Source organism: Myripristis murdjan, chromosome 21 (assembly GCF_902150065.1).
Source record: "Myripristis murdjan chromosome 21, fMyrMur1.1, whole genome shotgun sequence".
NCBI lineage: Eukaryota > Metazoa > Chordata > Actinopteri > Holocentriformes > Holocentridae > Myripristis > Myripristis murdjan.
The window spans coordinates 18,061,606-18,074,190 of NC_044000.1; the positions used below are offsets into that span (position 1 = coordinate 18,061,606).

Here is a 12,585-nt window from a genome sequence, read left to right on the forward strand (position 1 = left end):
TCAGTGGTGTAGATATGATATTCGTACTACTAACTGCTCTCCCCTGGTCTTTGTGTGGTTATGGGGTCAAGCTGTTTTTCAGACAGAAACATCTGGGATTTCCTCTCCCCTGAAGCTGCTGTTAGCTGGTATTTGTTTTCTCCTGAATCAGTGCTTTGCAGTGTTACACCTCCCCCTCCTCTGATGTTTTCACTTCTCATTTCCTCTGTAATGAACCTAAGTGACATAAAAACTTCAGCATGCACTCAACTAAGAAAAATGTTAATGATATTAGCATCACACATTACTAATGCCATTATTTGGGCTCAAAGCATTCTGAGTTGTATCACTTATATGTAAATAAGTGGAACAGCCTTTGTGTATTTACATTGCGTCACTTAAGGACAAATTATTTTGTTATTCAAATTTAAACCAGTCCCCAAACTCTCTGTGTGTGAAGAAAACAATCCCCTCAGACACTCTCCCTTAGCTGTCAGGTTTCCTACAGCTGTCGCTTTATAAAAGCTCAGCTATTCCAGATTTTCATCTGCTTGGCAGAAGTGCCTTTCCCTGCCTATCAAGCCATTCTCTGGAGGATAATAAGTAGACAATGAAACACTCACTTGGAATCCTCTTCCTGGGCAGGAAGATGAATTCTGCCTGGAAAGTGTATTATGAACATGACCGGCGACCTCCAGCACAGGCTCCACGGTGTCACATGCAGCCTTGCCACCATGAAATAAAAAGGGAGTCATGTGCATTTTGTGCAACACTCTAGATAAGCAACACTTTTCAGCAGCTGTGGAGAAACACTTTCATTGTGCATACATAAAACGTGCCTCAACTCTATTGCCACAAAATATCTGTAAATATCTTTTACTGGAGGTAAAGTGAGTACTAACTGAACTTTCACAGCTGCTCCCTCAGACAAATATGAGTTACTGTTAGCATGAAGTTATTGAGTCTTGCACAAACAGGCATGAGCATGCATGTGTGAGAGCACTCACACACACACACACACACACACACACACACACACATCTTTCTTGTCAGTGTGTTGACACCATATGTATACCAGACCATTTAAGTTTTCTTTTTCTGAGGGGTTTACTTGAGTTTGCATTGAAGTCTCCTTATGCACCTCCAGCGTAGCATTTGGCTGTATGCAAATGGTGTGAGGCTGTCTGGCATGGCTCTTCATATGGTGAACATTTCTCACTGGTGCTCTGGGGTACCCCAGATGCTTTTGTCTTACGGTTGTTAAGCAGCTGTGTAAAAGAGCCGAGGACAAAGACCTATCTGTGGAGGGTTGAATACGCTCCGTGGGCGCACAGCCAACAGCTCAATCCTACAGGCTCCCACAGTTGAAAAGCAGACTAATGCATTCTGAGTGTACGCTCTCACTCACTGCAGATGATCTTACAGGGAATTAGCTGGAAACCCTATTTCTTCTCACTTTGTCCTCTCTATTACTTTCACATCCAATATACTTTTCACATCCAATAAATATTCTTTTAGTTCCTCAATAATCATCAGTCACAACAAGACGCAACAGCATGAATTTTGGTGATCTGAGTCAAGTGAATCAAGATGGAACATTGAGCTGTAATTACACTTATTAACTGCACTAAATTTATTCTCAAGTATTTTCTTCCAGTGAAAATGGATCCATGCATTGTGTTCAAGGCACCATCTCAGCTGACATTAACAGCTCCCTACTCTCACCCAGTGACCTGCTCTAATCCTCTGGCCCAGATCCTCACCCACAAAAAGGTGTGGCTTTAGTTGCACGCCTCCCTCTGCCACAGGCATGGAGCAATCACACCAGGCTACCAACTCTGACCGGTCACTTTTCAATATGGCACACATCCAGAATGATCCCTTTAGACAGGTAGTGCGGAAGGCAAAATCCAACCTGTCAGTCAACGCCCACCCACTTCACCCTGAGGTTCAGATCCTAACTTCAGGCTACCAGCTCCGATTTCCCCCGGTGACGACTCGCAATAGATACACACACCCATTCATTCCCACCACCATTTCCCTTCTGAACACAGGCCCAGGGGGGTGGATAATAGTGATGGTGTTGCTCTTTGATGATGATAATGGTGACAAAGATGTCCATTTTGTTTATGATGACACTGTCGGCTACGTTATTCACATAAGATTGTTGAATTGTTACATATCTATGTTTTACTTATATTGGTGACATGTTGATCTTGTCTGAAAAATTTAGTGTCCACCCCCAACCCACCCCACTTTGTTGTGCCCTATGTAGCCTTTTGTATTTTATCATCTTGTATCTGTGTCCTGCTGCAAAACCAATTGCCCTCCAGGGACAAATAAAGTTGAAAGCTGAAGTTGAAGTAGTTGCTTCCCCAAGGCTGTCAATAGTAAATAGGTCACTCTGGGAAAAACAGTTATTGATTAGTATTTGATCAATGTCCCCTGCTTGTTTGATACGGGGAGAGTTTATCAAAACATGTGTAGTGTTTTTCTCAGAAGTGGAAAATGTGGCTCTACAGAGTGCTGCAGTTTGATTTGGACAGCAGAAAATCATACAGTAGGGTAAAATGCCTGCTCAGTGAGTGGGTGAATGCCCATCAGCTGCGTGTCTGTGCCTCTCTGCAAGCTTTTCCGATCCATTATTTCACACAGGCCTTCTGGAATAATCATTCCACTGTGAACAAAACCACCGATACCGATTGTTGCTCCACTGACAAATATCACCTATTCACGCTACATAGAGCAGCCTAATGCCAACATTGTCAAAAGTGAAGAAAAGGACATTCTGGAAGCAGTGGGCTTAAGGGTGTTGGAAAATGATCTTCTCTTTTGACGTTTGTTCAAATTAGCCAAGCTTGGTGTGTATTTGTTTGATTAAACTAGATAATAGTGGGTATTTCTGAAGGTTTGTATATGAACTAAAGGCCAGATGGTATCTTAGGCATATTTTAATCTCCACCTGTATTCAGCGGCTTGCATATCTGAAAGGCTGTGGTCATTTGCATACAGGGGACATTTTGGGCTATTTAAATGTCATCCTGTTTCTACCATGTGGCAATGTGACATCTCGCTAACAGGATGAGCTCTAGGGGTTAGACCGTCCCCTGCTTTTTTACACACACACACACACATACACACACATGCACGCACGCACTCACACGCACTCACCCACCCACACACTTGTGTCCCTTCTGTGGAACTGTGAATAGCCCTTTAAAAAAAAGTGACGGCCAAGGAGCATGCTTGAACAAGCATCCCCACTCAGGACCTTCTATTCCTATCATTTCATGTCACAATGCACAATGGCCCTCTTTGTTATCAGAGGACTTATTAAGCTCAACAAATTAACATGGCTGCTCTGGCAGACCTGCAGCGCTGGTGGCAGACAATCAACTGTCATAAGTGAGGCAGAAGGATAAAAACTACAGAAAGAGAGAAGCAAGCGGGGAATAGGAGAGAATAAACAAGGAGGGAGAGACAGAGACTCAAGAGAGGCAGGTGGGAGATTTGAGGGGCAGCAAAGTGGAGCTGTAGGAAAGGCGTAAGATAACATAAGTCTTTTATTTAGACTAAAGTGGTTTCAATTTACAGCTACAGAGCTGCAGAATGCGTGGATCTCATCCACCTCTTTATTACCAAAAATGCTCAGTCATATCCTATGCCAAATGGAAGGAAGCCCAGAAACCATGCAATTATGACAGAAACCACCTCATTATTGTGGGTAGTCAGTATAATTAATGACTGCAAATCAAAGAGGAAAAATAAATACTGATGGTGACATAAAATATGGAATCAGCTGCAGTTTGTTTTTAGGTAACTTTCATATTTTGTACTCCACTGCATTCCTACTTCAAATCCAGGCAAGGAAATGAGAGAGGTTAAATTAGAGATTTGAAGTAAGGGGTCAATTTGGAGGGAACCGCTTTGATTTGAGCGGACACAAAACGGCAAAGCCCAGTTTCTATGTTTGCATACTCCACAACATCTCTGCAGAGATTCATTCTTATTTATCTCTGCATCTCAGTTCTCTGGAGAACAGAGATGCACATACACAAAACAGCTTGGCCTTGGAGTGCGATCACCTTGAGTCAGCTCAAAGCAGGGGAAACATTATCTCACTCTCTGCTTTTGCTCAGGCATCGGTTGACAAGCTGTTGATTCCGAGAGCGCAAAAACTTCTCCGTTGGCATAACATTAGCAGTCATAGGTCCTTCCTCTCCTCAGACTCAGGATGCGGGGTCACAGTGCATACAGTCCACTGCATGGGGCTGTGACAGTAATCACTGATGATGTGTGACCAAAACAAGTAGACACTTTCCAGACATCCAAGTTCAGATGGTGGCACACAGGCCTGCACAGCACAGAGGAGGTTTTGCACAAGGCGGTCCACACCTCGCATACAGTTTCCAGAGCCATTAGTCATAGCAACTCCTAAAGGATTTTCACAAACAAGTTGTCCAACTCTGCCATTTGTAGATCAGTGAAGAATGATGATCAAAAATTGAAGCTTCATTCGGCCCGCCTGATAAACACTAGCTGTAAAATCAGAGACAAGACTACCAACATGGTTTAGGCCAACCTACATAGGCAAAACATGATTCATAGAGACCAGTTTTAAGGGCTACATTTGAAAACATCACTGCGATAATGACACTTTCAAAACTGTACAATTAATCCTCACTGCCTATAATGATTAAATCACTCTTTCTCAAATTTCTCTGAGACAGTGACGCAAGATTTAGATCTCGTCTGGACTCAAGCTTGATCTCCCTCTTTCCAGAGGACCACCGTGTTGAATACAGAAGACTGAGAGAAGTATTTCGTAAAAAGTTCAAGAGTTTCCATAAGGAAAAACAATCTTCCCTCTTTGGCTATCCGAGCCTAAGAGGAACAGAGGCACTGTTCATAGTTAAGTCCATAATTTGCTGTATTTGATTAGTTGTCGCTCGAGTCACAAGACAGTCTCAAATGTTAACCCGCATGTAACTAAATTGTATCTATAAAAAACAGCCAGTTAATTTTCTCCTGTGGACTCAACAAAACTTCTAAACTCTTTTACCAAAAGCCACCTAAACACAGCCAACCAAAAAAGCAAAGAGGTTGCTGATGGTTGACATACTTGTTCTGTAACCCTGTGGTTTCAATCTGCTGTGAGGAAACACTGCTGGTCCTGTCAAGCCTCTCTTTTAAAATGAGTATGATCATCACATGCACTAAAGGACACTTTTATATTTACACAAACACTCTTTAGATTGTTTAGCCCACAGATAAACTGTCTCAATAGAACTAAAACCGCAGTTTGATCCCCAAGTGTTTTAGTTATCACGAAAAGGCCCATAGCAACCAAATAACACTGGATGCATCATTGTCTCAGGTTAAACACTGAGAAACTAACAAGATGCTGGTGGAAAATGAGTTGCTGTCTTCCCCTGAATTAAGAAACACATTGGGCTCAGCGGTCTGCAGCCAAGATATCCTCCCACGTCCTACACACAGGCCAATGCACTGTTAAATCGTTAACCAAAAGGACAGAGGAGAAACTCTCTGAAAAAAAATGCGGCCTCTCTCTCCGAGGTGAAAGTCACCAGAAAATCGAATCAGACAGTTGATACGTTATATAACCTCCGAGAGACATCTTCACTCCTCCATTTTCAGCTCCACACACAATCGGCTTCAAGATATCCTGTTTGTTTTGGGCCGAGACTTCACACACACACACACACACACACACACACACACACACACACACACACACACACACACACACACAGCTACACTCAATCCATATTCTATTTTCAAGGCTATTTCACGTGTAACACAATAATAATAATAATAATAATAATAAAACAGCAACAACATAACAGCAACTAGTAAGTTGTGTATCTGAAAGAATCTCCTGACATTTTTTTTTTCAAATCTGCCTGGAAAAAAAAATAAATGTTTTTTTGATGTACAAACATAGTTTTAAGTTAAGACCACCAGAGAGAAGAAACATTCTTTACAAGTGGCTTATTGCTGATAAATGTTTTTCACAAGTTTACTTAAAATGAAGTGACAGACGCTATTAAATTCTATACAGCCCAAGGTCAGCTGTTGTTTTGAAAGTGCTACAGAGAATATTTGAATATGAAGAGAGTCTTAAGCAAGTGGACAATGTCCAATGGTCAATTGCCATTCAGGGCAATATCCTCCATGAGGCAGGGAAGGAGGGTCTGTAGGGAATTAGTTCACTGGGCGTCCACTCTGAAACTTGCAATTCACTGAACTTCTCTCTACATTAAGAGCCGCTGAAGTTGCACAAAGGAGCGGCTCCAAATTAGGAGCACAAAGACGCCACTGTGAGAGCTTCAGAGTGAATTAATGAGCACTGATACACATTCTCACACTGTCAATGTTCTCCATAGCCTCAGCTGCACCATGGCAAGCCAACAAGCTTGAGCTTCAAGTCTCTCAATACAAGCAAATGAAGCTACCCGCAGGCAACAAAAAGAGACTCAACAGGTATAACTACAATTATTGGAACCTCTAACAGAATCTCCACTGTTCTCTGGGGTCTGAATGAGAACAGTTGGGAGTGAAAACCCAACGCTGTCCCATCTGGCCAACAGCCTATTACTGTCTCAAAGCCTTAAGTCAGTGAGAAGTTACTAAACATCCGCGGCATGAGCGTCTCACTCCTCCCAGGCATCTCCAGTGTGGGAACACAGATGGTCAACACTTGGGACTGATTCAGAGAACCAACTGGGACATGAGGATTATTCCCCTCACAACTCTCCCAGTTCAGACAATTAGTCAGCATTGCAAACAGATACAACATGCAGGCTGACTGGACTATACACAATACTGTCTGTTTAACTCTATAGGCCATCTTTACAAGCAAGCAGATGTTATGACATACAACCATAATCCATTGTAAACTAATTTATGGTTTTTAAAGATGGAGTTTCAGTAGAATGCAGAATCGACCGTCAGTCAAAACAGTCATCACGGTTTCCATTACCACAGAGGGCCAAGACAATGCATCAAACAATGGATGTGATCAATCACTGCGGGTCAATCAACATGATCAATCAAGACTACTGATGAAGCGAACTTTTGATCGAGTCGCTCAACCCAGTTGTTCACTGGGAGACGACAAGGTTACAGTTGATCGGGACTTAACACTCACCCCTTATGCAGAGTTGCGGCTCACAGCGGGGAAATCCTTATAGACTTATCTCTCTAATCGCTTTCCACAAGTTGCTTCACTTGGCTACGCCTAATGCAGATTCACATGAAACCGGGTCAGGTAGCCTAAATACTTATGCAGCACAATCAGGCGACGATAAATAACTGTTTACTTACTGTTAAGCAATCTGCACAGGCGTACAAAGTAACCGACGACAAAAAATAATAATTAAAAAAAAAAAAAAAGTATGAGGCGTTTTGTCACCACTACAGATGATACTTTTACCACCGTCCGCTAAGCATAGTCGAGCGCTTATTTGCGAAAACTTACCCATTTTTCCGTCACTTTCCAAATTGGTCCGAAGTTCGGCTGAAAGTTGAGCCCCAGCTACAGAGATGTTGTGTCCTGGGATGCACACTGGCCGCCTGGCTGCTCCGCGCTGCGTCCCTTTGGAGACAGACTGAGTGACGTCACTACTGAGGGATTACTGATGGGAGGACAGTGCTTGCTTTGGCCCCTTGCTTACCTCAGCCCTCATCAGGACAGGGAGAAAGTTTCACTCTTTATTTGGGAACATCTACGCATTCCTCTAGTGAAGCATGGATAGAAACTCCTTCACTCTGAACACACAGTACTAATGTTTGGATTGATGAGGACACCGGGGTGCAGGGCGTGCTTCATGTTAAAAAAAAAAAAAAAAAAAATCACATCAAAAGATTTAGGAGGAACAATCAGCATTACTCCATGTTAGTCAAACAAGTTTACCCGAGGTTTCCAGTGAGGTAGTGTTTAGGATAAGGTGTTATCAGGTCACCCAAACTGTCAACACGAAACAGAGGACAGATGACCACAGGTTAGAGGTCAGCAATGACCTGCAGAGTCAGGAATATTCACGCTGACCTATCCAATGGGAGTCTAGGTAGAAATATTACATTGCATGGCCTCAGATTTTATGGATATCTCTCATGTTTGACAATATCGCTGTTGACTGGGATACATTCCAGTCTCCCTGCCTTTCACAAAGATGGGGCCATTAGAGGGACAGAAACAATGCCAATCACCATCAATCCACTGCACTGGTATCCGGTATCCAAGGAGGTCCAGGCACCCTCCAATCCTGGTCTTTTCAGTTGTCGCCAAATGGGCAACTCTCAATGGGCCGTTTCATGGTCAAACAGGGCATCAGCCCAAAATGGCAAGAACAACAGCCTCCAGAAGGCAAATATTTAACTGATCAACTTTAGGGTTACAAATAGAAAATCACTGGATGACCAGTCAAAGTTGTTAGAGGACAAAAAGGTGGAATGTCAAGGAAGTGTTTTTGCAGTAGCCTACCCAGTTCTCTGAACTGCACTTCTGCAATATTTCTGTTTCTTCCATTTATAAATCAGTATGTTAATTTGCATCTCCTGCATATATGCTCTGCAAACCTCTATTAATCTATAATCTGTTAATAATCAACATAAGGATTCTAGCAGCTTTTGTTTGAGCTTGATGAAGACAGAGTAGGGTTGATCTTTAATATTTATTTATGATATTTATTCATATATTTATTTTTTTAACCCATATTATTTTCTTTGCCACTGCAGTGTCATGACATTTCCCTCAGGGTTCAATAAAGGTCATCTTATCATAAAATGGTGAAAGAAGATGCTGAATGAATCTTCAGAAACCATCTATTCATACTGTAATTATTATTGGTGCTGAATACAGTCACATTAGGCTGATTTTTCAAAAAAGGCTGTCTTGACTGTGGAGCCCCATGAACTGAAATGTCCATGAGCTGTCTGGGTGTGTTTTACAGCCTCCTGTCTGTAGGTTGTGTATGTATTGCATGTCTCTGTGTGAATAGAGGATCTGCATGGGAACATTCCAGCACTGTGCTGGCTGTTACAGTAGGGCAGCTGGCGGACAGCAGTCATGCAACTGTTAATGGGGTGGACCATGGCAAAACAAAAACACAGGAGACATTTTTTTTTAATGTATTTGATATACTATATTACATACTACATGCATTTAAGAAGAGGAGCTGTACACTATGATGTGGCTTTTTAATGCTGCACATTGCTTTTGGGTTGTTTATTAGATCTTTGTTTGTTTTTATTTTTTTGTTTGTTTGTTTGGTTTGTTTTTGTTTTGTTTTTGACTCAGTAGGACTTAGGTATTCCTCACCTTCTTAAAAAAAAAAAAGACACCAGAAAACAAATTAAATGAACGGGACTAACAGATATAGAACTGAAAAAAAAAAAAAACAAATACTGTAAAAGAGTAACCCGTTTGTTTAGTTCTCACAATGAAAAGTTTAGCACACTGACATTATTTCAATAACCATATTAATTCATCAGGTGGATGATCTAATATGCTGTACATAAGTAATCAATAAGGTGAAAAAAAGAAACCTTTTGTTACAGCAAAATTACATACTTCAGAAAACGAAAATGACCCTCAAGTTGTCATTAATGAGTGTCAGAGCCCTGTTTGAATCAATTTTACCCTCAGGACCCCGATATGAGAGATCATTTTGAGCTTAAACTAGAATGTTAAAGCAATCACGCATACATGCCTTTTCTTTGTTTCTTTATACTGTAAAAATCACTATAGTGATTTTAATTATAGTTAAATTAGACAACTAGTCATTTTGCTGAAGAGCCACGGGAACCCCCCTCAGTAAACCCTGGGGGAGTCACTGAGGGGGGGTTCCTCTCAATACTCAGCAATAAGGCAGGTCTCTGACTAAGCTGTTGGAAATTCAGCCTTTTCAGTGCTGTGGTTGACTGTGACAAACTGATTTTTGAGATGGGACAGGAACACCTTATACATCCCAGCTAGTTAAAATATCACAAAGTCCTTTAACTTTTAACCTAATGGAGATATTAGTGCTTTTAAAGATACAAAACAATGTGAAGAGCTAAAATCGAAAGCTGAACATTTCTGAAAACAATTTTCTCTGATCTAATTCATGTTATGGTTTTGATTAAAAAATGAGCACATCAAAACATGGATGATGGCAGGCAACAAGGGCAAACTGAGGTAATCCTGCAGCTTCTGATTGCAAATAAAAAGAAGCTGTTGGAGTGCTGTACCAAACACCACCATGGTTACAAAGCCACTGAGAAAATGGCAGAGTGCAGACAGTGTGAATGGGCCTGAAAAGACTGGCAGTTTAATACATGCTCACTCAGAATTGCTAAAGAGAAGTTGGCCTTAGGAAGGAATATTACATGAGTTGGTTTGACAATTTGGGTCTGTATGGTGTTACTAAAAACCTCTGAGTCTCAAACTAACATGTCGGTTCATATCATGCCACATAGCTGCACTTGATCAAATTATACAAAAGAATATCTAGCATCAAAATACCACAAAACATCATTAGTTGTCCTTAGTTTTGTGTGTGCTTTCCATTATTGATTGGTGCAAATATGTGTGCTAATCTATGAGATAATGAGTTGGATTTTGTCCAGCTTTTCCAAATTCCTTTCCTAGGTCAACAGATGTTATTCTTACACAATGGAACATATGACACATCCAAGCACTGCACTAATTTACTCTAAAAGGCTTTGTAATGAAGTAATTGCAGGCAAACGAGCTGGGCCATAAGTGCAATAAATTGCATCTTAACACGTCCAACTGTACTAAACAATGTGGACTTTCCTTCTTTTTATCTGCTGTTACGGTCATTTCACACCACTTTGTCACCCTATTTACTGCAGGCAAACACTGCCTGAAAATTTCAGATTTGGGAAGGAACCTCTTGAGCCCAACACTGATACTGTATTATATTGACAGCTAGCAATTTTATTTGGTAAACATTAAAAATTGCTTGATAGAAAATGAAGGACAGTTCAAATATAAGAGACTGGATCCATCTGAATGAACAACAGAACAACAATTCCTTAGACTCTGACCCAGTTTTTTTTTTTTTTTTTTTTTTTTTTTAAGTCAATAACATATGAGGTATCGTGTAGAACCAGCATCTGGTTTAACATTTGAAAACAAGTGGAAAAGAATGTTATAGCCATAAGAAGGCAGATGTGGAGGAAACATATTGTTTACCACTTACCACAGAAGGCTATCAAAAGAATATAATAGAGTCAGCTCGCCTATAAAAATAAATCCCGTTTGATACAACTTGGAAGAATGTATGTTTGTGTCAGACTATTTTGTTAAGTTGTACTTGGCTTGGATCCCTAACTTCACGGTGAATTTCTGATCATTTCAAGTTTTTCTGAAACATCAAATTTCCATGTAGTTTAGTAAGTTCTCCACAAAATAAAAGTCCCTGTCCCAGGGGAGTCTCGTGGGTGTGTTAGTCACTGCTGACTTAATAGCTGAGGCACAAGATCCAGACCAGTCTGGTTTCTGGGCAATAACTAATCACTTGATCCAAGACTGTAGAGTGAGAGAGGCATATGTTAGCTGTAGATTTTGACTGAGAAGTGAAACCCAGACTATTTTGAATAATGGGACCCTATAGATACATATATGATTCCCAGCTGTGGACAAATGGGACTAGTGTATAGACTGAAGTCACAGATTTCCAAAAACAGACATTTTTGTGGTAGGATGCAACTCTTGGAGAAAAAAAAATCTATGAATCACTGGAAGTGTTTTGGAATTAATTTTGTGAGCTCAAAGCAACACCAGTGTTCATGTAGTGGTCTTTAATAGCCTCTCCCTGAATGTCAAAACAGACAGTGGTGAAGGGGTGGTGACTGACTTCAAGAGGTCAAGGGAAGTGGTGAACATATATGCAGGACCGAGCTGGAGTAATTTATTGCCCTCTTGGCCCCAGGCAGAGGGCGCTCACAAAACAGCTCCACAGCTGGGGGCTGAGCTGGAGAGGAAGTTATATCTAGGCTGCATCTATCTCCTCAAGGCTCCGTGCAAAAGAAGATCATGAAAAAAAATCTCTGCTATGATCCCTGTGGATGGACATGCTCGCAAACTGAGAGATGGACAGAAACAGAGGGGGGTGAGGGGGAGATGGAAGAAAACGAGAATCCATCCAAGGCTGGAATGAGGAAAACACAGTCCAGCTGTATGCAGAGTAACAGCTACAAATCCTTTTGCATATGTTGCCCTTGATTTCTAGCAGCGCCACAGAGAAAAGAGCTGGGAGAGGCCAGATTCTGAACACTCAACACAGACTTACTCTGAGAATAGAAAAACAAAGAGCAACTATGTAAACCCTCGTGACTCTGCCTCCAGAGATAATTGGGTCACTGCGACTCAATAGTCTACAAGGAAAAATGGTCAGCCATGTGTTCAATGTTCAGGGACAACCTTCCTTCCTTATCAAAGTGAAAACATTTGGTTTTGGCAAATTCACAACGACAGGGGTAGCTGGAAATGAACAGAAAGGATTTTGGATAGGAAAAATCTGCATCAGAATCAGTTTGGAAACCTTTGGAGGGTTCAAATCATGCACTCAAATA

General features: G+C 41.3%; 1 protein-coding gene across 2 annotated transcripts in view; it reads right to left on the reverse strand.

Moving 5' to 3' along the window:
- Positions 1-7,617, reverse strand: part of gpm6bb (glycoprotein M6Bb) — a 33,810-nt gene extending 26,193 nt beyond the window's left edge. For both annotated transcript variants that reach the window (XM_030081481.1, XM_030081482.1), the window contains exon 1: positions 7,481-7,617. In XM_030081481.1, the coding sequence (XP_029937341.1) occupies positions 7,481-7,484 (4 nt within the window). In that variant the 5' untranslated portion in view covers positions 7,485-7,617. The remainder of the gene's footprint in view (positions 1-7,480) is intronic.
- Between the last annotated feature and the right edge of the window lie 4,968 nt (positions 7,618-12,585).